This window comes from Channa argus, chromosome 1, assembly GCF_033026475.1.
Source record: "Channa argus isolate prfri chromosome 1, Channa argus male v1.0, whole genome shotgun sequence".
Lineage (NCBI taxonomy): Eukaryota > Metazoa > Chordata > Actinopteri > Anabantiformes > Channidae > Channa > Channa argus.
The window spans coordinates 49,976,130-50,003,359 of NC_090197.1; the positions used below are offsets into that span (position 1 = coordinate 49,976,130).

At 41.9% G+C, this 27,230-nt stretch overlaps 3 protein-coding genes across 5 annotated transcripts in view; 2 read left to right on the forward strand and 1 right to left on the reverse strand.

Annotated features, from left to right (window-relative positions):
- The window catches only part of LOC137098125 (serine/threonine-protein kinase 32C-like), a 75,176-nt gene extending 70,406 nt beyond the window's left edge, over positions 1-4,770 (reverse strand). The window contains exon 1 of the mRNA XM_067473976.1: positions 4,200-4,770. Coding sequence (XP_067330077.1) covers positions 4,200-4,281 — 82 coding nt within the window. The 5' untranslated portion in view covers positions 4,282-4,770. The remainder of the gene's footprint in view (positions 1-4,199) is intronic.
- Positions 4,771-4,906: 136 nt separating this feature from the next.
- Positions 4,907-11,037, forward strand: LOC137098131 (leucine-rich repeat-containing protein 27-like). Of its 3 annotated transcripts, none has more exons than XM_067473990.1 (11): positions 4,907-5,414; positions 5,898-6,179; positions 6,371-6,501; positions 6,764-6,822; positions 7,076-7,228; positions 8,010-8,202; positions 8,659-8,799; positions 9,069-9,174; positions 9,687-9,781; positions 10,378-10,498; positions 10,604-11,037. In XM_067473990.1, the coding sequence occupies exons 2-11, from the start codon at positions 5,964-5,966 to the stop codon at positions 10,715-10,717; spliced, it is 1,329 nt and encodes a 442-aa protein (XP_067330091.1). In that variant the 5' UTR covers positions 4,907-5,414; positions 5,898-5,963; the 3' UTR covers positions 10,718-11,037. The 3 variants fall into 3 exon arrangements, with proteins under 3 accessions (XP_067330091.1, XP_067330100.1, XP_067330110.1); XM_067473999.1 differs by lacking the exon at positions 4,907-5,414 and adding an exon at positions 5,470-5,715; XM_067474009.1 differs by lacking the exons at positions 4,907-5,414; positions 7,076-7,228 and having other exon boundaries at positions 5,471-6,179.
- Positions 11,038-11,421: 384 nt separating this feature from the next.
- On the forward strand, positions 11,422-19,544 carry pwwp2b (PWWP domain containing 2B). Its single transcript, XM_067473963.1, has 3 exons — positions 11,422-11,796; positions 14,013-15,738; positions 18,408-19,544. Exons 1-2 carry the CDS (start codon positions 11,657-11,659, stop codon positions 15,736-15,738), a joined length of 1,866 nt encoding a protein of 621 aa, XP_067330064.1. The 5' UTR covers positions 11,422-11,656; the 3' UTR covers positions 18,408-19,544.
- Positions 19,545-27,230: the final 7,686 nt, after the last annotated feature.

A 27,230-nucleotide genomic window follows, 5' to 3' on the forward strand; every position in this document is an offset into this window, starting at 1 on the left:
CTGCTTTACAAAGACTGTAAACTTTGCAGAATCAACACTTCACAAGTGTTCAAGGTGATTCAACTGACATTAGCACTTGTCGCTTTTTATTGCATATTTGCCCTCCACCAACTTTACTTCATACCTACTGATTACCATGCAGAGGTGGTTTCTTTTGCTGCATAAAAGGGACACTGTCCATAGTTCGTCTCTGTATGTTCTCACAACAGTTAAAAATCTAACCTTAGTCTATAATATATAATAATATAATGGCCAAAGGTCTTAAGTAACTAAGTACGTTTATTTAGGTACCGTACTGACAATTTTGAGGTACTTGTACTTTCAGAGTGTGTTTCCATTCTGTTACTAAAACTCCACTACATTTCAGAGGAATATTTTGTACTTTTTGCTCTGCAATTTTTATTTCACAGCTTTACTTACTTTTAAGAGACAGATTCTAAATATTAAAAACACAGATTAGCCAAAACGTAAACACAGGTGGTCTTAATAATGTCATGGTGATCAAGGGTCGGCATGGCCCCCCCTGAGCAGTCTGCTGCTACACAGCCCCATAAACAGCAAAATGTGATACACTGTGTACAGAGGTGGTAAAAGTACACAAACCAAGTAAAAGTGCAAGTTTCAGGTACCACTTCAAATCTTTTCTGCAAGTACATCCCCAATTTAAAAAAAAAGTCAGGATGATGTGTAAAACCTAAATAACATATTAATGCAATGATTTGCAAATCTCATCAACCAATAGTTTATTGCCAACACAACATAAATAACATATCAGATGTTGAAACTGAGACATTTCACCAGTTCATGGAAAATATTAGCTCATATTAAATTTGATGGCAGCAACACATCTTAAAAAAGTTGAAATAGGGGCAACAAAAGGCTGATCAATGGCTTTCGGCTAGTCCCTTCAGGGGTCGCGAAAGTGGAATATGTTCCGCATGTTGATTTGGCATGAGGTTTTATGCCGGATACCCTTCCTACCACAACCCCATTTTATCCATGCTCATTACCAGTACCAAGGTGGCCCTTGTTGGCTGGGTGGGGCCAAACCTGGTGGGGTGGGATTTGAATCTGTGTCCTTCTGCATCCCAACCCAATGCTCTACCACTGATCCACCAGGCCCCCAAAAGGCTGGAAAAGCAATTGTCGCAAATTAAAAAAAACAAATGGAGGAGCATTTGACAACTACTTAGGTTAATTGGCAACAGGTCAGTAACATGACTGAGTATAAAAGTAGCCTTTCAGAGAGGCAGAGCCTCTCAAATCCACCAAAAATTGCGAAAAATTTTCTGAAAAATGTTACTCAGTGTAAATAATATTAATAATAATTAATATCCTCAAAAGAATCTCTGTGCGCAAGGGACAAGGCCGAAGGTCAAAACTGGATGCGTGTGATCTTCGGGCCACTTGGTGGCACTGCATTAACAACAGGCATGATTCTCGAATGGACATCACTGCATGGGCTTAGGAACACTTTCAGAAATCTCTGTCTATGAACACAGTTCACCGTGCAGTCCGTGCAAAGAAGGAGCCAAATGTGAACGCGATCCAGAAACGCTGTCGTGTTCTCTGGGTCAAAGCTCATTTAAAAACAGTGCAGACAGTTCAAAAGCCTGCATCTCTGCAGGTATGGGGGTGCATTAGTGCCTATAGCATGGGCAGCTTACACATCTGGAAAGGTCCCATCAATGCTAGAAAAAAAACACATACTGCATACATCACAATAGCATGACTTCACAGAAGAAGAGTCTGGGTGCTGAACTGAGCTGCCTGCAGTCCAGACCTTTCACCAATAGAAAACATTTGGCGCATCATAAACGAAAAATCCAGAGGCCAAGGACTGTTGAGCAGCTAGAATCCTGCATCAGACAAGAATGGGACAAGATTCCTAAAGCCGGCTACTGGTCTCCACACTTCCCAGACATTTACAGACAGTTGTTAAAAGAAGAGGGGATGCTACACAATAGCAAACATCACCCTATTCCAGCTTTTTTGAAATGTGTTGCTACCAAATTAAAAATGAGCTAATCTTTTCCATGAAATGTTAAACTCTCTTTTTCAACATCTAATATGTTGTTTATGATATATTGTGACTAAAATATGGGTTGATGAGATTTGCAAATCATTGTATTCTGTTTTTATTTACATTTTAGTTGGAACTGATTTTAACTACTTTATGTGCTGAAATGGAGTTAACCCACAATGATACATAAGCATTTATTAGGTCATAATATTTTGTACGATTCATATCAACATTTTTTTTTATAAAATCACCAGGTTGTGTTAATGTTGTAACAAATCTGTGCATAATCAGCTAGGATATGATGTCTGATTAGGGATTAAGCAACCATTAGTACAAATAGTCTATTTCAAATAATTTATTTTAAATTAGTTAAAAACAAATATTTTTTCCTTTAAAAAATTAAACTTGTATGTAACCTCTAACTAAAGTGTACATTTATGAATAGAAGAAATAAAAAATAATGTTGATCATTTTTTAGATGGAATTCTAAGAACGAAGGTGGATCTCATTTTGAATCTGTACATAAATTAAACTTACCAAGGTCTGAACATTTTAGATTTTAGCAGAAATCTTTTCATGAGGCACATGTGAAACAAATCTTCATCTCAACAACCTCAACTTCAATATAAGTTTCAAATAATTTGTTCTTAACTGTGACAGAGTCAGATGAAAGCCCAAAGAAATCGACTCCATAGAAGAGTACTTGTTATTTACTTAGTTATTATTTTAAAGCATATACTTATTTCTTCAACTTGGTATAAAATATTAAGGGTACTTGTATAGTGTTGTACTATTTCAGGCATGTACTTGCACTTTTACTAGAGAATTTAGTTGGTGTTCTTCTCTCTCTGCTTATAACTAAGTCAGACGTGATGATAATGCCACACTGACTTTTGCCACCACAGATAAAAAGTTAAATTAAAGCATGGCCAGTATTAGTGGTTTGTACCTCATACATACGGGGAACCTGCCTCATATTAATAATAGGATGATATGGAAACAGAACCTCTCTCTCTCTCTCTCACTATCTTTCCTTACAGGGTGGACAAACACACCACATCAGCCTTGGAGTGCTTCATCCCTGAGCCGAATGTTTTTTAATTACATCATGCAGAGCTGAGATTAAATGGTACACAGCCTGGCCAAGTACACCTCTGTAAAGCGCAGTACATAAATGTGGTTCTTGGCTTTGATCAGCTGCAGTTCGTGCAAAAGCACAAGACCACTTCTGGCTGATGGGCAACTCTTATTCTTTTTAATAACCACTCCCCTTAATAGTAATCTCAATTAGTACTGGACACCTTTCTTAAATGCTATTGACAAAAACCGAAAATAATTGGGTTGTCCCTGTATGTAGGACCGCATACCAACACACACACACACACACACACACACACACACACACACACACGGGAGAGAGAGAGAGAGAGAGACCACATCACCCCAATAAATGACCTCATTTAGTCAAGTTTTGCCTGGGACTTGGCTAGAACACTGGTGACAGCTCTGTAACTATACTTCTGTGGTCAATCACTGAGATTCAGTGCTGAGCTTATTAGGTTTCCATTTCCCCTACACTGACTAGATATCATGAATTCAACTTAATGCCCTGCATAACACGAATCTAGTCTTAATTATGCAATCAAATAGTCCCAAATTCAAAGAGTTCATTTAGACATTGACTAGTATAAGCAGCACTATGATAGAGGCATAATACTACATTTTCTGCATCGTGAGAAAGATATTGACTATATCTGCACATAAGATAATCTGAAGTAGAAACTTTATGTGTCGTGTTTGTGGCTTCATTGCTTCATTTCTTATTGGAAACTAAAATCCACTGAGAATAGGAAGCTGAATTTGACGCCTCCAAGACACAGAAAGACACACATTCTTTTTTTAAATGTAACGTTATGTATCAATACAGCATAAGAAGCAACAGTGTTTTTCTGACAACATTTAGCTTGAAGAGGAAACTTCGACAACTTAGCTTTAGTAGCCTAATAGTAACGTTAGGCTACAGGCTACAGCTAACGAGAGAACTACCCTTAAGTAGCGTTAACGTTACGCCAACTATACTCAAAAGCACAGATTAAATATTTACAACAACTTCCAAGCGTGTATTATTTTTTGCTCGGGTTTTGGAGAACCCGCGTTGTACTTTTCCACCACTTACCATCTTCCTTTTCGTCGAAAACTGGTCTCTTTGAAGAACTATTGGCCCCCATCCTCTTCTTCCACTTGCCCCAGTGAAACATTGATGCTCAGATTGCATTCCTCGCCTTTTGAAGAGGGAAACTACAGCTCTGCCTCGGACACCCTCCGAAAAATATTGTAATAATAACCATGCATCTCCCTCAAACCGTGTCCGTAATTCGTTTTTATTTATTCTGCCGAAAATGTGAACACGGCGAGTTCAAGTCTTTCTGAACCAGAGAACAAAAGTGGAGCTGGTACTGACGGACTGTGAAGTGATTTAAAAGAAATAGTGTTCGCTCAGTTCCAGGCTGAGGTTGACATGATCACTCGGCACTGGTGGTGGTCGGTTTTCTTCCGTAGCCTGCCAGATAAACCGAGAGACTTACGTTTGTCGGAGCTGAGAGTATAAACCTCGCCGAGTTCGACATCTTCGCTAACGCAAAACAGGAAGTCAAACGGTTTTGCATTGAAAATAAAAGCATCCAAATATTGTGGTACGCAGCGATTGGTGGCGGCATCACATGGATCAAAACGACTGCTTCAAATGCGAAGAGTACGCGAACACAACTTAATAGAAGGATCGCTGATAAGTTCACCTAAATAGGTACCAGTGCATAGCTGAATCATTACAATTCGATTGCACAAAGTGATTTGGAAAATCGATTTATAACTTACTAAATGCAATGCTGACAACAAAATAACATGTTTTACGTGTGTAATTAGTAGCTTAGTGAAACAGGAAAAAACAACGATGATTATTCATATTTTGTATTAATCCTTTCATGGTGTACGACTGTACTTTTAGTTAACGGTTTGGAAGGCAACTTTTATATTGACATTGATTTCCGGAAGCCGCGCGCAAGCACACGGACTAACTTGACGAATGAGAGTAGTGTGACAGTGGCTGGCTAGTGTCTGTGGTCGACGTAAGTCTCACAGCCTGTCATGCATATCAACATGTAGGGATCGGCCTCTTTGTGTGAAGCAAGAAATACCCAGCACTTTTAATCGTTTATTATCAGCAGAGAAGTGATGCCGTTCTCCGGGCTAAATGAACCTTGGGAGTGATTTCATTAGAAGATGGATGGGTGGTGCCGGATCACTGTGGGGGGACGGATTTAACACTTTGGCTTCACACACAAACTAGATGTCTTTGCCCCTGTTGTAACAACAACAATTGCACAGTTATACAGTATGACATATTTTATTTTGTTCATTTGAGTTATAGTATGTAACTTAATAAAACTTATCAATTAATTGGATACATTTATTAACTATTTTCTTTTTACAGTATCATGATGGTAAAAGAGAGGTGAGCTCGTGGTTTGCCGTAGTTTAGGTTTAATGGTTGCCATAGTTACGTCAAACTAGTCGGGCGAATGCTACGTTGAGTCGATGTTTTCCAAGTTCCTTTTTTTGGTTTATGAAGTGTTTATTTAGGAAGACACTGAGTCTCGTTGGTAGGTTTACGAGTGGTTATACACAAATACCGGGTAAGACACGGCTGGGCTCGGCTAAAGTAGGTAGTAAGATAGTAAAGGAACTGTTCTGTAAAGTTAGCTAACGTTAGACAGCAGGACATACTGAACTCTCTCTGCAAGTTAAAATCTCAGGTGAAAAGAATTCTGCTGTTTTAGCTAGACACAGAAATCAGATGTGTTATTCCTATGCACAGCGAGAAAACGCCAATGAAAAAAAGACGTGAAGCCCCTGGGACAAGCATCTCAGCATCACTTGTACAATGTCTTCCCCGCTGGAGAAGGATGGGACTCCTGGCCGGGAGCTAAGCTTTGTCTTCGGGAACAGTGTTGACAATAAACCACAGAAACCCTACTTACTACCCGAGGACACTGGACCCCCGGAACTGGCTGAATGTTATTCCACAGAGACGCTGTGTCTGAGCAGAACTATGCTGAAACATGTGACAGAAAGCATTTTGGAAAATAGCTCACTAAAGGTCAGATTGGACTTCACTTTGTCTCTGATAACCTCTAACCATCCTGCGGAGTACTGTGTGCTGCATTGGTTTTCAAGCAAAAAAAAAAAAAAAGAAATCAGTCTTGCATCCACTACATATGGAAAATGATTTAATATCTCATTATAATATTTTTTTTAATTCATTTTAACTGTTCATGATATCATCTTCAGCATCTATATCTCGAAGGCAACCACATATCCAGTATCCCAGATTTCCTGTTCTTCAGGTTGCCCAATCTGCAGTGGCTGGACCTCAGAAATAATCAAATTGTGTCACTCCCTGCTGAAATTGGCATGCATAGGTAAACTGATGATGCAACTAATCTTTGCAAATCGATTCCACACCCTTAAGCTAACATGGAAGTACAATATGCTGCTTCCTCAGACTGCAAAATCTATTTTGTGGGAATGTTTCTATTCTGGTTTTGTTTAGTAGCATTTGCATTTGAGTTTTTATGACTAAAGCATAATTTATACAAGTTTATTCAGTTTAGGACTGCACACATATCCAAATCAAGACAAAGCCTTGCCACCATCTTATAGTCTGTCATCTGGATCATCTAGGTCTCTAAGGACATTACTGCTTGAAGGGAATCCTATCTCGGAACTTCCACCGGAGCTGGGTGAGTTGAGTTTAGTCACAAGTGAAAAATGTCTCTGTTCTTTGAAATACCAAGCCTCATGTTACATCAGTTTAAATAAGACTTGCTGTCAACAAAGGCAGATCTAGATTACGTAACTAGTAAGAAATAATATTTATGGTATACAGTGTGTTTTTTAATGTTTTACTTTAATCCTGGATGCGATTTAAATTTTCCAACTACACATCTGCTAGCATTAGAAACTGTAAACACCTTTATTTGCCAATTTTCCCAGGAAATGTGATTACTCTCAAAGGCCTGAACCTGAGGAACTGTCCCATCACTTTCCCTCCACAAGAAATAGTCCACCAGGGGCTCCAGAGCATCCTTCAGTACCTGAGAAATGCTATGGCTAAGCGACCAGTTAGCATGACAAAGACCCCTTCAGGTGAATCAAAGGCACCTTAACATTGAACAGCAAAGCAGCAAGGTGTTCAGTGTGCACGTGCTTCCCAGCCATCTGCTCGTTTTGTCAAAGATAGGACGGCTGGACACAAAAATAGCTCCCTGCCCTGGTACCACTTCACTGGTGTGACTTCTGTTCCCTTGGAGACGGCGCGTGCCTCTCAGCTGACTCCCCCTCCTCCCCCATCCCCGTTCCAGCACTGTAATATTTTTAGCCAGATGAAAAAGATCGATAACCTGTGGGCTCCAAACAGGAGCTCACTGTCACTAAGCAGTGTCTGGAGGTAATCACTGTGAGAAGTCCAAGACAGCCCTCCACAGGAGTGGCTGCTGCTGCACAAAGAGCACAGCCAACCCCTTCAATCCAACTATTTATCTCCCTGCATACAAGGTTATTAACATAGGCATGGCTCTGGTCTCTGGGGGAAATCTCTTTTCATTTAATGGGCTTAAAGTATAAGCGTAACAGATTTGAACGTACACCGTTCATTCATATACTGCATGGTCATCAACTTTTTTTAGCTGTGATAACAGTGAATATTTAGCCCTATTCAATTCAATTATCCTACCCACCTAAATTATATGTGGCTACAGTTTCGGTGGAGAACAAACTATAAGCAATTCTTGATCGTCAACTAGCTATGATACACTTCCACTGTAGGCACTGAAGCTGTAGACAGTGATATCGTTGCCACTTGGATGCGCCCACATCTTACTTCTATCTACCTCTTTTTTACTTTTTTTTGTTTTTGTTTTTTTGGTAGAGCTGCCCGAGGTGGAGAAACTCCAGCTGTCAGAGCTGATGGGGTCCAGTATGGAGGAAGAGGAAGAGTCAGTAGATGAGGATGAGGATGAGCTGCAAAAGTTCAAGGAACTGAAAGAAAAGATGATCCTGCTGGACAAAGCTGAGCTGGGCTTAGTAGCCCGGAGAGATAGAAGCCCAAAGTTATACATAAGGTCGGATGTGGTCAATGTGCTTTCTTTACCAGAGTTAGCAAAGTTAGTAAATTATGAAGCTTAAGCCAAACTTTGTTAGTATCAGATATTTTTAATTTAGCTTAGAAGAATCAAAATGACTACTTATCTAATTGTTCCTGCAATTTTTATTGGTACAACAAACGCAAATGCTTTATAAAGGCAGAAAATATCAGCCACAGATTAATCATTTTTTACCTGTCTAAATATTATGCAATGCAGTGAAGATATAATTAAGTGTCTAATACTAGAACAGAGGAGGTTATTTGTTTCAGTAGATGACTTTTGTGCTGTGGTCTGTAGTTGTGGTGGCCAAGGTTTTTAATAAAATTCTCCATAGAGGAGACTAGGTGATAACAATCTCCCAGACTTTCTCCACAGGGACTCAAAACGCAGGAGAGCAATATTAAGAAAAAAAACATTCTATTTATTTGTCAGAAAAAAGGCAACTACCAAGGCAGGGATAATTCCAGAGCTCTGCCTGTTTGACACTCTCAACTGGAAGAGGCCAGAGGAGAGGAGACAGGCTGCAGTGAAAGAGCTGAAAGAGAGACAGTCCCTTCTCGAGCAGAGGAAAAAGTAAGCTGATTTCTGGTTCAAGGTTCTTGGCTCAGTGTAAACTACAGATGAATTACACAGGCACACGTGAGATAGAATGTTGTCTCATGAAGCAGAGCTGCACTGTATCTAATTGACCTTTACCCAAGTGAATGACCTAAGGGGTCGATATCATGTACACTATGTATGGCTGGAAGGGACAATCAATGTTTATAGACCTCTGTGCAACCATTTAGAAACAGTTACTTGAGACTCATTTTCCTTGACATGGTTTCCTGCCTTTCCCATAGAAGCCAAGAGGCTCTTCAGAAGTGGCGTACACAAACCAGGATCATACAGCAGAAGAAAATGTCAGCGCACAAGCAGAAGCAGGATGAAAGACAAAGAAAGCCAAAGGTACGTGTGGAATACATCACCTAAATTTCCACCTGTCAACATGCAGACCACAAGGGGGCACTGGAGCATCACCTCTGTCACAATGGGCAGAGGGCTAAAACAATTAAATCACCACAAGATAAATCAGTTTGATACAAGTGAATGGGTTTTCAGATAGTGGCACAACCAGAGTTGGTGTCAGTGATCCTTAATGATTAGGTTGGTGCTGCTGAGCACAGTAAGCCTGTGCCTGTGATAGATCATGCTGCATCCGTGTTAAGACAGCAACACCATGCTTAATGTACATCCAGGCATGCACACACCAACAACAGAAGCCTATTTTTATGCATATAGATACAGTGTAGCTCAGCCAGCAACATTAGTGATCATTTTCACTGAACTACAGCAAAAAATGAAGCTGTTTGAAGGATTTGATACACTGAGGCTGTTTGCAGCCACAGGTTGTGTGTAGGACGTCACCACACCTGTTATCGCCCCACTGTGCACAATAATTAAAAAATCTTCTGTCATAGGAAGTAGAAGCAGATTCAACACTTGATGTGCAGAACAGCAGCTCTCCTCAGAGGCAGATCCTCAGCATGCCCATCAAAGAGCATGAAGAAACCAGGTATTTGGGAACTTTGGGTGACCACAGTGCTGATACTGTCTACTAATGACCAAAAACATAGTACACATTTACCACAAGCTGCAGCATAAAGCTGCATTCCAACTAAATTCAGGCATACCTCTTAACTTTGACAATTAATGTCTACTTTTGAACTCAGTTAGGCATAATACTTTAGACTTACATCCATCTCACTGCGAAATCACACTGCATATGATCTAAGCCCGTAATGGGTCCAACACAAAGTGCTTGGATTACAATTAGGAGTCATGTGGATGCAAGTGGAACACTAGAGGCACCTAGTGGATAAAGAGGGACTGTACACGCAGCATCAAATATTTTCCTTTGTTCTTCTAAAACAACATTATGTCTTAAAAAAAAATGATAAACAAGAATCAGTAGCAAACCTTTAGCTTTTCCCCCTTCACTGATATAGCGAATCTCAACCAAGAAGAAAATGGTTAGTTTCATGTATTGCCATTATAATTAGTTGATTTACCATCTGTATACAGGCTTTTATGTCGGCGGCCATATCATAACACCTAAATATGAAGTCATTTCATTGTAACTCTTGACCTTTAACCTGTTTGGCCCCGCAGATTCGTCCGTGAGCTGCAGCGCCAGATCTGCGCCCGTGTTGAGAACATGCATGAGAGATACAGGAATCCCAGGGGCACGACCAGCGAGCAGATGGCAGCAACAGAGCAAGATGTGGAAGAGGTCAGTCCTATGCTGCATTATTCACACAACTCATTTGTATTGAACTCCTGCGATATTGATCAGAATTTGTTTTTTGCTCCATTTCTTTTTGTTTTTTAACACCAGATGAGGAACTTACAGAGGCGGCTTCTTGAGAGGAAGAGAAATGTGGGACGAGATTCCGGAAAAAGTTTTACTATCTTCACTGGAGACACCTGGCCATGTTTCCTTGACAAGTGACAGGGTTTACATGTCCCCTCTCTTTCAGTTTTGTGTAATTGAATTCATGCTGAAATTTCATGTAAAGACTAATACCTTTATGAATAACCAACTGTAATGCTCATGTCCTTAAAATAAAGATCACAAGACTACTTATGGAGTATTATGAAAATTATAAGGGTTGGGTTTTTCTGTACTTTGTCTTTAGACCTCTGCAAGACAGTCAAATTCACCTTTTTTACATTTAGTGTCGCAATCCTGTCCAAAACAAATATGGTATGGTTGCCTGTGGAATGTGTCAAATGAGGGATTATGTTGTTTAATAGTTCCCTTGTCTGACCAGGCAACATGTCCTGTGTCACTTGTGACCACATGAATTTCAACTTAAAATTGTAAGGACCTAAAGGGGAATCAACCGCAACAAAATACAGTGTACAAGTGGAAATGTTAAAGCACGTTGATGGTAGAAATAATTCCAGGTGGGATTTTTTGTTGTTGTTGTTGTTGTTGTTTGTTTGTTTGCATTTAAATACAGGTAATTACATCTGTCAGATGTACGACTGTTGTCGCTTGGAGTGTATTAGAATTTGCATCCCAATCATCTCCATTTTCCAGTAAAAGGATTGTTTAGAACAAAACGCCTGGCTGGGCTGTGGCGGGGAAAAGTGAGGCTTTCCCGAGATAAAAGTCGCTAGTAATGAATGGCACCAAGTCAAAGTGAGACGGGGAAAGGGTAGGCCTTGTCTTCGGGAGATTTTTTGCTCCTCTAGCACAGGGAGCGTGATGTCAGCGGTGGCAGTACTGTTGTAATTGACTTGGTGGGGGTGATGGCGTCATTTTATGCCCTGGTGTAGCCTCCTGCTCCAATAGCGAAGGGGAGACGGTTCTTTGGCCGACGCGACCGTGGCTCCCTTGGCCGGGATCGAGCACCGCCGAGCCGGACACTTCACCCCGGGAAACATGGAGGCTGTGGCCGAGGAGCTGCGGGCCGGTTCTCGGGTACCTGTCACTATCGATCAAATACTTAACGATACTCTGGTGGTGACGCTGACCTACCGAGAAAGGAACTATACCGGGATATTACTCGATTGCAACAAAAAGTGAGTGCTGTTTCCTTTTATTTCTTTTTGACAGTTATCTCTGAAATTAATTTGCTAAAGTCTGCTAACGGCTAATCTACCTTTGTTGCTAAGTCAAAGCTAGCTACGTAGCTAGCTGGGCCTTCATATAGCTTAAGGAGGTTATTGTAGCTGACAAGGTAGCTATCTGCTAGCTTGCTGGCTAATGCAAACTGATATTTTAGTACATCTAGAGATGGCCAAATGCATTATTGCGCCGCGATTGAAGACCTTGTGTCCAGATAGGGATGCTGTCCAAACAAATTGTTAATGACCTGTCTAAAATAATAGCTAATGTCAATGAGTTCATCTATAGCTTATTGTTAGCCTAATCAAATTCAGAGCTGCTAGGACGTATTCACTACAAAGATGGGCCTTGAGTGAACAACACAGTGTATAACCTTTTTTGTGTTTTTATGTATTTATACATACATCTGGTAATGCATGGTGTAGCAGTTTTGTGGAGCATTGTTTTTTAATTAAAACCATCTGAAATGCAGTTGTCTGTATTGAGAAATAGATCTTCCCAGTCAGTCACCTTTGATCTGTAGAAACAATGGAAAATCACTATAACGTTACATCATTCAAGATACACGTGGGGTTTGATTAATTGCTGGAATGCGTACTTATCACTGTAGTTTGAAACAATTTCTAATATGATCCAGTTACCATCTGAGGCCCTGTGTGTTGACTGTTAAAGGCCACCAAACTGAAGACGGCTTAATCCTATTCAAATAAGAATAAAAAATAAAACAGAAAAGGGTCATTTAAGATATGTCAATGCTATGTTGTATCTACCCGTGTTGGTGTGTGTCACATGTATAAGCCTTGTGTTGCTCTTGGTGGTGTACACCTTAAAAGCCATTGGCTTTTAGACTATTTATAGACTAGCAGAACCAGAATTTGACCAGCTTTGCCCCTTAGTATGCTTAGATGGTTTTTCATGTGAAAGCTCAAACTGTACTGAAAATAACCCACCTAATGGGAAAACGGAGGCCCCTGGAATAACTTAAAATAGGCCTAAATTCTAGGCCTTGTCACAGACCAAATTCAACTTCTTCCTTTTCAGCTCATGGCAAGTAGATTTCCTGCCATTGTCTCTAACAGGGTTTACTTCAATGCCATCATCTAAACTTATCATTCAGACAGATCTCCCTTCTAGTCACACTGTACACGGTGTGAAAAGGCCACTGTGCAGTTAATCACGGCTGGTCATATGCCGTGTCCTTGCACTGTACTGAACTGGCACTGCGTGTTCCCTGTCGCAGGCTCCAGTGTTTATACCACGTCAATCCCCGTGAAGGCTATACTCCGCTGTTTTAGGAGCGTTCTGTGTCGGTGAGAGAAACAAACCTCACCGGGACACTATTATTTGGAGGTGCCTGCCAGGTACCTCTCCTGGGGAGGCAAACAGGCTCCCTATTGTGCACTAATTAATAATCTCACTACACATAAGCCCCAAGTAGACACAGATGCAAAAACAAACTGAAATCTCCTGGTTCCTATCCTACCTCTCTGATTCCCAAGTGATTCATGGGATTGTTTTTGTTCAGTCAGATGTTGGGGAGGGTGTGGGGGGGGGGGGGTTTCCTGGGCATCCTGTAGTCTCTTTGTCTGCTGTCTCTTGACGCCACAGGCATATTGCTGTAGCCTGCCAGCCACCTCTCAAAGACTCCTTGGCAGCTGGGCCCTTCTATGGACATGTTTGCTGGCCCCCCGAGTATGAAAAAGAATATGTAAAATTACTCAGAGAGAGTGAGTGATACTATTACTCGATTTGCGTGCCCTAAGGCAGCAGGTTGCCTGGCTGCTGGCACAGTACGACCCCCCCCCCCCCCCATGTAAAGAAGTTTCAACATGCAGGTGACGGGGACAGTGCTGTCACTGTGTCCAGTCACAAAATAGTAAGATGTAGAAAAGCATTTGTACAGCTTTGGGTGGCTGTGTTTCTGTTTGACCTATATGGCAAGTTATGTGTTTGTGCTGTCCCACTGGGTGGAAATGATCTAACTTTGTGAAACACAAGCACAGGGTTACAGCATTCAGGAAATTGCTTATGCAAAAAATTCTAGAAATGCTTGTCATGTTTAACAAAAATGTTGGTTTGTTTTTGGCTTGCATAAAGTTCACTGTGGCACTGTGGAAATCCGTTTGACACTTTCATAAGTGGATTTTTTTTTTTTTCCTCTTCACTGTAGGACTGGGCTTTTCTGTCTGCCAGATATCACAGTAAAATCCAGTGACTGTCAAATATCGAAACCAGGTTGTGAAATCCCAGAAATTCTGAGTGATGAGCAGGTTCCCAAATCTCCTAGCCAGCCTCTACCCCAGCCAAAGGACGAAAACACTCTCCCTGAAAGCAGCATATCTACTGCACCTCCTCCCTGCCCAATACCCACACCAGTGCCAGCTGGACAGACTCCTTACCCTCCTTATTTTGAAGGAGCCCCCTTCCCTCAGCCCTTATGGGTGCGCCACAGCTACAGCCAATGGGTACCTCAACCCCCTCCACGACCAATCAAAAGGAAGAGGAGGCGGGCGCGAGAACCTGGCCGCATGACTGTTAGCACTATCCGTCTGCGACCTCGGCAGGTACTATGTGAAAAGTGCAAGAACACACTAAATAGTGACGAAGACAGCAAAGATGGCATGAGCAACAGCAAGAATTCTAGAAAAGAGAACACACTACAGAGTGATGATGACGATGACAAGGACATCCCCTCTAAGCTGTCAAGAAAAGAGGATGAAGTTGCCACCAAGGACAGTAAAAGACGCGAAAATGGCACCAGCCTTGACAGCAAACGCCTCAGGAAGGACAAAAGGGGGGACGCTGACGTGGAGAAGTTCCCCGGAGGTGATGTTATTCCCCACAGTCCTGTCATAAAGATCTCCTACAGCACTCCACAGGGCAAGGGGGAGGTCATGAAGATCCCCTCGCGAGTCCACGGCTCAGTGAAACCGTTCTGCCCTAAACAGCTGATGCAAAATGGTGTGCGAGAAAATGGCAAGGCGCCTTCTGATCCCACCAAGGAACAAAGGCATATACTAGATGCCACAAGGTCTGGTCTCACTGTGTCCATTCCCAAACTCAAACTAACCAGGCCTTTTACGACTGTGGGGCAAGACCTGCCTTCTCCAAAGATTCGCTTGAGACACCCTCAGAGGGAGGGGGAGGAGAGCTTGGTCGAGTATGAAGCAGAACTTGTAGGAGGCACTAGGAGACGAAGCCCCAGGGTACCTGGTCCATGCCTCCCCCTCTCTGAAGACTCAGGAGAAGGCAAAAACTCTCTGGAGTTGTGGTCGGGGAGCTCTGGAGAGGAGGCGGAGCGAGGCCACAGTGACCTCACCCTGCTCATCAATTTTCGTAAGCGTAAGGCAGATTCTTCTAGCCTGTCAGTCTGCAGCAGCGACAGTCTAGACGAGTCCAAATCGTTCAGCTCTGACGGCACCTCGCCAGAGCTGTGCGATCTGGCTCCTGGTGAAGACCTTTCTGTGACCTCATCTTCCGTGTCTTCGCGGGAGGACTGCAAGACCGTGCCGCCACTTACAGTGCGGCTGCACACTCGCAGCATGACCAAGTGTGTAACGGAGGAGGGTCACGCCGTGGCGGTAGGTGACATCGTGTGGGGAAAGATCCACGGTTTCCCCTGGTGGCCAGCACGTGTCCTCAGCATCAGCGGCACTCGCAAACAGGAGACTCCTAGTTGTGAGGCGCAGTGGCCCCAGGCAAAGGTAGCATGGTTCGGTTCCCCCACCACCTCCCAGCTCTCGGTTGCCAAATTGTCACCCTTCAGAGAGCTCTTTAGGTCCCGCTTCAACCGCAAGAAGAAAGGGATGTATCGAAGAGCCATTCTGGAGGCAGCCAAGGCTGTGGGTCACATGGGCCCGGAGATTACATCGCTGCTGTCCCACTGCGATACGTAGGTTAGTTCATAGCAGTTACATTTATTTATATATTTCACTAGTGTAGTTTGATTACTGAAACCAAGTAGACTAAAATGGAGTTTGGAAGTTATTTGGAAGTTTGCCAAAGATATTCTCAGTCACTCATTTAATAAAAATTAATCTAGGAGTTGTCATGGCACAAAAAGTAGGCATCTGCGACAGTGGTGTGGTTGTATTTGGGCCTGATTAAACATGATACAGAACAAAACAAAGCTATGTATATTTAAAAAAAAAAACAAAAAATAAAAAAGGGAGTGGGGGGGGGGGTAGCATTTGTTTCCTCACCTGGAAAACACTGAGGCCATACGAAACAAAGACATAGAACGTTATTATATAAGCATGTGCAGGACTCACCACTTTTATTCATTTTCAGTGACACAAGGAAAACGTGGGGCACTTTTCTTAAACAAAACATACAAAATGCATAATACTGAAGCAAAATATGCTTGGACCCAAATAAAAACAAAGGTGCATTGTGCTTCATGCATCAGTCTTCAAACTTTTTTATTTTTTTCAGAATCCATACAAATCCTGTATTAAATGTTAGAAACTAAACATTAAAAAAAAAAAAACGGACTCAAATGACTCAAAGTTAATATGTCAAAGCTGAAGAGTCAAAGTATTTTTAGTCTCTGCTTAATTGCTGTTCGCAATCTGTAGCTACAACCTGAGAATAATCTTAAACTCCCCAAATTTATGACATGAAATTGTTTTGTGTGTGTCCCAAATTTGTTCAGTGTACGTAGTAATAAAGGTTAAGTTTATAGCAGCAGAATATGTGAAATGTTAATGTTAATAAAATGACACACTGAAATCTGGATTGCCCCAAAGGTCAATTCATATTTTATATCTATGTCTATCTTTATGTTTGATCTATATCTATCTATCTAATAAATTGTGCATCAACCAAGACCTTGAAATTTGGATTAAAGTCTCTACAGCGGTTCAGGCGTGTTCTCACCAAAACAACCACTACATTCTGCATTTGCGTACATGTTGGGGATGCATCAGAACCCATTAGCGTTCACATTACAAAAGATGCGTGGTCACGTGTCCAAGACCACCTGATTTGAATGATCGAATCACAGAGCTTCTTGGTGGGCGTTTACACTCTATACTGTCCACTTTTTACAAAGATGTTGGGGTTTGTTTTTTTTTTTAAAACCAAATGTAAATGGGGTCGTGCAGTTTTTATTTTTGTTTTTTTTTCCACTTTTCTATGTTATTTAGTTGCTACTTTGCAGAATTGTCGTCACATTTTGTGGTGCACATATTTGGAAAATGCCCAATCGTAGCATGAATAGAAGCAACCACATGTTAGTTGAAGGACAAGCCGAAACACATTTTTTCCAAATATGGAGTCGTGGTTCAAAACTATAAAGTTGATTATCTTCAGTTACAGATATTATGAATGAAGATTAACTAACAGCTTAAAATTCTAGAAACTGTAAATTTTCACTCAAGTCTTTTTTTTTTTTTCTTGTTTTTCTAATTAAAGGATTAGTGCTCTAGAATTACGACAACCAAGTTTAATTTTGGCCTTTCATCAATTTATTCATGGAGTTGGCACTAATTAGTAGCAGATGCTCTGCCATTTTAACCGCTGTAAATGACAGGCTGTGCCAGCTGGAAATAAGCTGCTACCTGGTTGTTAGACTGCTCCTAGCTCGTAAGAGTGAATGGCTGGAGGATTAAAATTACAAAAGAATAGGAAAAAGTTCCCTGCTCTCCAAATCCAAAAGCTGATCAAATCTATTTAAGATGTTCTCACATGCACGGTTGCATTCAGTGTTTTTCAGTTTATAGAAGTGTGTGTGTGTGTAAAGACATCCTCAGCGTCACTGCGTAAATGGGATTATTAATTATGAATTGAATTTCAGATCAAATTCAAAGCCTCTTAAAAATATTCAATTAAATGATGGTCATGTTGAAGTTTGGGGAGGGTGAGCTGAGTGAAATTGATGCTCCACAAAGCTGGTTATAAAACAACCACTTTAAGTTCTGCACATTGCAGCCTGTCATGAAATAGTTTCTGTGTCAAAGCTGCAAAACAAACCTTAATACCAGCTTTAATGAGGACACGGGCTGAACTGCTGAATCGCTTGTTTCGAAAGTGGTCATTCTATAATAAGATTTGACAATATCAGTATTGCTTCAGCTCAGTGAAAGCAATTTTTGTCCACTTTTTTTTGTCCAAGTGCATAAAAACAGGCTTTGAGTCCAGTCCAGTTCCCCTGGTTTCCGAATGCATTGACCCCATGTAGCCAAGCAGCAGGCCCTCGGCTCACGCTCACAGGTTAAATATTGTCTTTGAGTGATATGAGGAACAAAGAAGCAGTTCTCAACTCCGTGTGTTGATTCTGTTGTTGGCTCAGGAGCCAAGAAGAGGTTGGTTGTAGTTGAGAATAAACACAGCGAGTGGTAAAGACAAGCCTATATTTGGTACCGGGGCTCATAAAGGAAGTATTTTTCTTGCTCTGTCAGCGTTTAACCAGCTGGAAAGTAGCTGACGTTTACTACACAGTGCTTCATAGTGTTGAGTTAAAAAAAAATTCCCTACGCCGGATACGTGACCTGCCTTGTTTGCCCAATTGTCCTCACTTTGTGCCCTTTCTTCTCTCCCTTCTTTTTCTTTCTGTATTGTGTAGATGCCGAGAACTGAAGCGAGGTCTCCGAGGTTTTTTCGGAATTCTCAGACTCTGTCATCAAGGCCCAGGAGGGAGTACGTGCGGTTGCCACGGCTACTATTTATATGCCTTTTCTTTTTTTTCTTTCTTTTTTTTTTTTTCTTCCCCCACAAGGCTGGTGGAAAATGGCCGCCAAGGTGGAGTGTGGTTAAGACTGGATAAGGGAGCAAAAAAAGGAAAAAGGGCCTGGCATCTCATGGTCTGCTATGAACTAAAGTATTCCTCCTTTTTTTTTATTTTCTAGATTTAATCAGATTTCCAATAGAGCTGAATAACAACACTACAAGGACCCGAATGTATTTATTATCTATAATGGTTTATTATTTTTTCATTATGTACGCCTTTGTACTAGAGTCGCTCAAAACCTCCCAGTCTGCTGCTGTCCTGACCTCGGTCCTTACCACCAGTGGACTCATCATGTGGTCCGACTACGAGACATTTAACCATGGTTTTAAAAAGGTCTCACCCTGAATCCTCCTAACTTCTCAAAAAATGTGAACCTCTTCATCCAGAGACGAGTAGTTCCAGCTCCTTCTAGTAAGGAACATCGTTCCATCCTGCAACATTAGTTGGATTTGTGGATGTATTTAAACTGGACTTTGTTCCTCTTCCGAACCATGTTGTGTCTCTCTTCCATTTCATTTTTAACTTCTAGGACTGTCACGTCAGTGTACTTACCCCCCAATCCACCCCCCCACCCCCCACCAGCTGTTTTTTGTTTTTTTGTTTTTTAGAACCATTTTTACTTCACTTTAATTATTGACAGTGTCACATTGAAAAAAAGCACTTTATCTGTACCTTGGTGGCCTGCTGTAAGCTCACTGGCTGAAACACTATTGCGAGATACAGCCCTGATAGGCCGCAGGTCTTCGTAGTTGACTATCCATGGCCTTGGAGATACAACAAAAAACTTTCTTCTTTTCTTTTTTTAAACTCTATGCTATTCTGTTGTACGATTTTTCGGGACACCAGACACAGATAGTTGTGTACACTGTATTCTCACATTTTACTTGGGTGTGTTTCTCTCTCAGCTGATCTACCACACACACACACACACACACACACACACACACACACACACACACACACACACACACACACACACTACAAAAATCTGCTTTTAACATTTCCACTGGACATAAGTGAACAAAGTTGTCAAAGTCCCCTATGCATTATCAGTTAAAGCTTTATGAGTGACTTTGGGAGAATAAAATAACATGCTGTAAGAATACTGTGAATTCAACTGCTGAGTGTGCTGAAGTAAAGCTCGCTACTAGTCGGAGCCTGCAGATCTATCGAGTCATCCAGCAAAAGCTGACTGTAATGCTGACCTTTAGTGACCTTTGTGTTGTAAAGCAGGACTGCTGAAATGGGACGGGCGGCGTGGGGGGCAAAGGCAAGAGGCCTCGACTGTCAAGGTCAGCCCCGGTCTGCTTTCTAAAAAAGCAACTGAAGATTGCACACTTGTCACGCTCAGCCAACCAGCCCCGACTCCCTTCTGCCTATAAGGGAACCTTGTGTTCAAACCCAGGCTCATCACTGGCTTATTGCTTGTCAGTGAGAGAAGTGTGTTTATTAGGAGAGCAAGTAATACACTCCTCCCATTCTGATCATCTGTGTTTTGACGGTTTGCCGTGAATTCCGGCTAGTTTCCAACTTACACAACGAGGAGTGGTAGAGTCTACATGTATGTATGTATGTAAGTATGCCAGAGAGGGATTTTTCCCGTGTATGTGCAACATGGCTATCTACTGTTGCCCACAATGGTCAATGTTATTGGCTACTTTTTTTTTTGTTTTCTTTTCTTTTTTTACATGTACTGTACATAAAATAAAATATACAAGCAATACCTGTTCTGGATCAGTCACTTTGTCAACGATCAGAAGCGAATGTGTTACTGTAGCTGCTCAGGTTATTTGTATTAGAAACTTTTTGACAAAAATATGACGTTTGTTGATCACTCAGTTTTCCTTTTACCCTTTTTGAAGGGCCACTAACAATCGGTTTGCTCTGCAGGATGAAAACGGCAACTTTTTACAACAGTTGTTGTTGTTTTTTTTTTGTTTTTTTTAGATTTCAGTTTTAGCCACTTCGTTTAAAAGTAATAACACATTTCTTAGTTGATTGTGTTTGTCTGTAGTCTGTACAGTGATGCAGTTAAATGAACATTTCCCTCTGAATTTAAATGAAGTAAAAGTACTTGATTAAATAGACTTTGTTACTCACAACCTCTGCTTAGGACTCGGGGTCACATTACTTACGGTTTGGTCATCTCTGCCCTCTATAAGTGCAAAACCGAATTTCTGAAGTGGTTCTTCAATACATTTGTGGATGTCACCACATGTATGGGCGTATTTGAAAGGGAAGGGAAATGAATTAAGTATTAGCATATTGAGTGAAATAGTTTGCTACATTTCTTGCATTGATTGAGTGTTTCTCCACTCTCATCTCTCTTCGGTTGGATACAGCTATTCCCAGTGACCGTCTGGCTTAGTATGAAGTCAAAACCCGTAAATGAACAATGTCCTTCAGTCGTCAAGCTGTAGATGTGCTAGTATTAAGTGTTTTGAGTCTCTGTGCTAAGTTAAGCTGCTGGCTATGGTCAGTTTTTACTTGGAAAGTAAGGGAGGGTCTTTGATGCTGTCATGTAACTAAGAAAAACGTCTAACTACAGATTAAATCTTTCCAAGATAAGCCTGACTTGTGTGTCAACATGACCCTTGGGTTGGTTTTAGGCTGTATCACAACCACTTGTTATCCAGTTGCCTATGTTCAACTTCCCGGATTGTCCTCCACTGTGGCCGAATCTCGCGTGCTGACTTGTAGCCTCTCATAAACAGGAGTGGGTAATACGCTGAGCTGATCCTCATCTGACTATCTCCTGATCACATCATTTTATTATAGAGGCTCAGCTGCAGCGTTCCACCCACGTACATTCTCTTCTCATACATCTGACCTGTGTCTGCAGCCAGACAGTTCATGAGTCTCCGCTCTTGTTTTCCTTGGACCAACAATTCCTCAAAGTAAATGGACTGATTCCGCAGGAGTAGGCCAAAAAAGGGTGTGTTTTATTAGACGGATAGTCCACAAATAGGCAACTACAGAAGTGCTTGCATGAAGATGGCTATACTTGTAAAGGTAATTTAAGGAAAGCTTCACTCCTTCTCCCTTAAAGGGCACAGTTAAAATGGCTCACTAATTTTAGGCCATTTAGAGACCTGCTGCTGCATGTCATGATAACTTATGCCATTTGAAATATGTATTAAATTGAGGACCAAACGTGAATGGGTTTTTTTTCCCCCAAATGAAAATATAATGTCACTGCTGCTTCCTGGAGAACAGCTTTCATTGTTTTACCAAAAATGATTCAAAATGCTGTTGTTCCTGTATTTAGCAACCTGGACAGAGAAAATGCAGTGACACTAAGTAAAAAAATCATCTGTGGCCTTAAAAGCATAGATTCAGATTATGTCCACGTTCACACGTGCAATTTACTTTCAGTGGAAATAATTTGGTTTACAGTTTAAGTGAAGCAGCACTTGTGTATGTTTTTTCAAATGTCGCATCGGGGTGTGGGTTTTTCCTGCTAGTGTTAAGTCGGGTCCTCACCATCTGAGGTGCTGACCCTCCACACTGTGCAGGTGAGAGTAGGGGGAGAATGGAAGCAGCCACGCTGCATTTTCTCAACCGAGCTATGGCCCCACGTGCAAATAAACACATTCTTCTTGTGCGCAAAATGCATGAACCGAAGGCGTTCGGTGGAAGAGCTGCAGGCGGAGCAGCACCAGCAGCCACTGTGGAGGGATTTGTCATGCTGGGGGCAGTTTCTATTGAAGTGGAGCCAGAGTTGCCATCCACTGTGGATCTGCTGGCTCTAATTTATTCACAATCTGTGCGTGCACATCATTATCTGTGATTCTGAGGTGACTTTTTATTCATCAGTATTTAGAATATCTATGTTTCTGCATGCATACAAATGCTTTACTGAGCACACGATCAATTGTTATTTTTTTGATGCGGCACGTGTTTCCATGTCAGTGGAGACGACATGTTTTTGCTAGGACTTTCTTTATTTGCATGGGTTTTTTTGTCCCTTATTGCATTGGGCTCTTATGGTCCCTGCGCCCTGTTTATTACTGTGATGAATAGCACAGACCTCCATCTCCATAGTGTAGCAGTGGTCTCCTTTGCAAAGGGGCTCTCTCCAAAGTGGACCTCGGCCATCTGCCTGCCCAGACTGTGCAGATAAAATAAGCTAATTGCATTTGGATTCAAAAAAAAAAAATCTCCAGTTTCTGGCTCATCGTGCACCAACCAGTTTCACAACCAAGTAGAAGGAGACAACTGCCTCACTGTTGACATGAAAACACGCACTTATTCACATGCACATGCTTACACAACAAACACTCTCCCTCTCAATAATCCCTGTATTTCCTGGAGCCGGCATGAAAGTTCACTATCCGTCCACATGTGCAGTTTTTGCCCCGGCCTCTTTGAAACCCAGCCCCAGACTTAGACACTGATTTCCTCCCGTTGACAGATGTGAACACATGCTCGCACAAAGACGGCCTGGAGTCACATCGCTCCATCCCCTCTTTCCCATGCGCAGCATGTGAAGCAGTGAGCTGCTCCTTTGTGGACCAGTGCAGCATGTATCTGGGACAAATAAATAGAAAAAGGGAGGCACATGGCAGTGGGATGCTGTGTGCAATTACCGCTAATGATATGCCTCCATGCAAGCTGTGGCCGTAATTAACTTTGGAGGAAGCCTGGCCTGTCGGAGCTCTGCGCGAAGGGGATGCTCGCCCGGAACAGGCGCAGCAAACGAGAGCCAAGGCTAAGAAAGCAAACCTGCCTTGACACTGTTCAGACAACATGTCTGCTACCCCAGATTAGGCATGTTGGGTGGTCCCGTGCAAGGAGTAACCCAATGTGGATGTTAAAGAAACTGTTCTCCGGAACCTAGCTAAAACTTTGGATTTATTCAAGACTGTGTGTTGAATGAACCAGGTTACTAGATTTTGGAGGTTAGCAAGTTAATGTGGACAGGAATGAGATCAGTGATAATAGAATTTAACCAGGAAGATCACTGAATTGTGCTATTAAAATTAGCACGTAAGTGGATTAGGACTTAGTATTATAAAAATGTGTGATTTGTTTCTTTCCATCTTATATTTTTGCCTCTACCACAGAATCACAAAGCGTTGAAATAGAGTGTATTACATTTATACCCTGGCTTATAAAAGAGACGTGGAACCCGAAGAAACAATCTGCATGTTGCCGATGATGTAGTTCATTTACCCTAAACAGGACCTTTGTTCTTAGAGTGTGATAATGTTCTCCCTCGATGCTACAGTCATAAACAGAATGAAAACCACCCACCAGGGCTTGTCCGTGTTTATTTGACGTGTTTCACCTGTCCCTGGAGTTGCTAGGCAAGCGGCATGGTGGCTTCAAAAACAGGCCCTGGCACGTCTCCAGAGCCATATATGGAAGAGCTGTCTCTTCCTCTGTCCTTGATGCCTCAGGGTCATTTCTCACTCCTGTCATCTGTATTGACAGCCTAAGTTTGCTGGCCAGGCTTTTGAAGTTGGATCATTTTATTGATCCAAGTTAGTCTTTTGGGGTTTGATCACTTCAGTCTCTCATTTGCATTTAGCAGCAACTCGCCTGCCTTATTCCCATCAGCTTTTCTAAACCAATCTGCCCCTTATAGAAAGGGGTTTATTAGAAAATTCACAATTTTCTACAAGTTTCCTTTAGTTTGAATCATCTGTTTTCCAGCTATGACAGTGGTTCTAATTCTGGTTAAAAGGCTGTTGCACCATTGTTCCAAAACAATGGCTGAATCACTCAATTCTTGAATTTATCTTGCCAAATGTTCAGCTTTTCCGAAACATGCTTGACGTGAGTTCTAAAAGAGATGACATCTATTTCTTAAGAATCTGGGTGCAGTTTCACTTGATAATTTGCATGACAGCCTGGGGGTCAAGCCATGTAATCTGGGTAATCACACTTAGGACCCAAACAGGAAATAGCTGTCACTTATGATGGAATTTAAACCTTTAAACACTTTGCGTTTGCGTGTCATTTCTCTTTTAAGGCTCATTCAGCCACAGAAGGATTCCACAAATATTAACACAAGGGGACAATTGTAGTAAGCGCTAGGACGTCTCTGTTATGGCCGTCTTTCTGTCAGTTCGCTCTGGTCTGTGGTTGTTTGTGGCCGTGAGCATGCATGACTTCTTCGCTGAATCTTCCAGGATGTGGCTGCGGCTCTGCCCAGCCAGAGGCAGCCGCCCCAGGTCTCCCCGAGCAGCTGTCAGTGGGTTCTGGAAGCAGAAAGACACAGAGAGAGAGACGCCCTGCCCCCCACATCACTAGCTTGCCTGTGCTTACTGCAGCGACTGAAGGGGGATGGGAGCTCACACAGAGAGATAGAACATGGAGAAATCATGAGCAACTCCTCAGCATCTCTTCATGAAAATAGGTTTCATAGATGTGGACGGGAACTCGTCACGTTTCCTTTTTTTGTCTTGTTCCCAAATACATTTACCCATAATCGGCCTTTGCCTCAGCCCTGTGTTCTTCCTCCCATCTGGCCTTATCTTTCTTCTCTTTCTCAACCTCTTGTTTACCACCTCGTCTTTTGTCCGCTTGCTGTTCTTTACTAAAGCCACAACGCGGCGAAACCACCAGTTTTCAACCACCAGTATGTCGGAGTCACCATAGGAAGGAAGAGAGTCTGTGGTGTCTGTGTGAATAACAGACTCCCAGGATAATGTGCACCAGGCTGACTAATGATTGCATAACAACCGCATGCATCAAGCTTGTGTTTTTTTTTTTTTAAAGGAAATGCAACAGAAAAAAAAAAAAAAAAAAAAAAGCAGAGCAGTTTAAAGGTCACAGGGAATCTATCAAGAGCTGGCTGAGTCTTAATATTTTAAAAAGAAAGAGGATCAAGCTGTAGGGATGCTTGTCGACTGTGGCAAAGGGAGGTAGAGCGGTTGTCCACCAATCTCACGGTTGTTTGGTTCAATCCCCGGCTCCTCCGGTCACACGTCGAAGTGTCCTTGAGCAAGACGCTGAAGCCCAACTTAGTTGCTCCCGGTGAGTGTTGGCCAGCTGCATAGCAGATCCCCCATCAGTGTATGAATGTGTGTGTGTGATTGTGAGTGTGAATGGGTGAATAAGAAGCAGTGTAAAGTGCTTTGAGTGCAAATATGTAGAAAATTGCAATATAAGTGCAGAACATTTTACCATTTGTCCTTGAATGGAAACAAATAAGACAGAAGTAAGGTTGTTAATTGACAAAGAAATAAAAGGAGGTTTCTGTCTTTGTAGTGAACAACCCTTCTGTTTGTCCTTTCCAAAGCTGTAATTTGTTACTTGTTATGTTAAAAGACTAGAACAGATAAGTGGTTATGAGTCATATTTGAAATGAAAAGTGACTACATTTTAAAGCGTATCTATTTATTACATTTTTTTTTTAATGGGTATGGCAGTAGGGGAGGGGGCAGCAAAGATCCTGAACTAGATTTGATCCGAAGACACGTGCACCTTAACCATTAGGCTGTTAGGCTTCATCTGGGACACTGGTGCAGCTTTAAAACAGGTTTTTGTTTATCAAATGAGTTTAATATAGCACAGTAATGTAGCTGGTGTCTATGGCAAGATCCATCTAATAATAGAAGTCAATATAAAATTAAAATGCTGGGCTATTTATCAGTCATGTTTTGAATGGCTATTTCTTGCCCATCCCCCTCCCCATGCAGTTAAGTCAGCAACGCAAGTGAAGTTACGCCATTATTTCAACATTCAAACAACGTTATTGATCCCTGCTTTTCTCCCCCGTGAAAAGTAGAAAAGGAAGGAAAGAACTTCCACCAAACCAAGACAATAAACGAGTACAAGTACAAACTACTGATCGATAAGTAGGAAAAAACCCGGCTAGAGGAGTAAAAATAAATGAAATAAAAACATTACTATTTGTCCATTTGGACCATTTAGTCCCCGTCCTTTTTACAGAAGGGCGATGAGTTGAGTCTCCTGAGAATCTCCTGTGTTGTTCTGTGGAGCACTGGACTGTGATCAGTCTCTGGCTGAAAGTGCTCCTCTGTGCAGCCAGAGAGGCAGTGGAGCGGGTGGAAGGGATGGTCCAGGGCCCAGAGGAGATTTGGACAACATTCACCTCTCAGCCATAACATGCAGAGGGTCCAGCCTCTCCCCCAGAACAGAACCAGCCCTCCTTGTCAGTTTGTCCAGTCTGTGGCCCAGCAAACCACAGCATAGAAGATGGAGCTGGCTACCACGGACTCAAGTCCATCACCAGTTCCTTTGTTTTACTGATGTGGACCTGGAGATGGTTGTGCTCACACCAGTTAACGAAAACTGTCCACCACTGATCGGTAGTCGGTTTCCATACGAACACACATTGTATAAGGTTTTTGAAACAGGAAATATCATCTGCCACACCTCTGTTTGCTGTCAGAACAGTTCCACGGAGATATAAACCGAGTATTGAATAACTTTTTTGCCTATTGCACAATTTACCTGATGTCAGTTGGGGGGGGTCTGTGTATGTGAGTTTGACCCAACAAGTTGCATTGTTCCTTATGAAACAGGCACATTTGGTTTTTAGCCGGAGAAGCAGGGATTGTAATGTTGGCCCGAGGGGCAAATGGTCAGTGCTGAAATACTTGAATGACAAGTATAAATGGATTTGCCGTCAAATGAAACCGCTGAAAAAGGCGGGATACATCCTGCAAAGGTGGCCAATCTTTT

Bases quoted from the DNA above. Each gene is read 5' to 3' on its own strand.
- LOC137098131 (XM_067473990.1), top strand. From the start codon at position 5,964: ATGTCTTCCCCGCTGGAGAAGGATGGGACTCCTGGCCGGGAGCTAAGC. The intron at 8,800-9,068 runs GTAAGCTGATTT...CCTTTCCCATAG, and splicing joins CTTCTCGAGCAGAGGAAAAA to AAGCCAAGAGGCTCTTCAGA. The intron at 9,782-10,377 runs GTATTTGGGAAC...TTGGCCCCGCAG, and splicing joins AAAGAGCATGAAGAAACCAG to ATTCGTCCGTGAGCTGCAGC.
- pwwp2b (XM_067473963.1), top strand. From the start codon at position 11,657: ATGGAGGCTGTGGCCGAGGAGCTGCGGGCCGGTTCTCGGGTACCTGTC. The intron at 11,797-14,012 runs GTGAGTGCTGTT...TCTTCACTGTAG, and splicing joins TTACTCGATTGCAACAAAAA to GACTGGGCTTTTCTGTCTGC.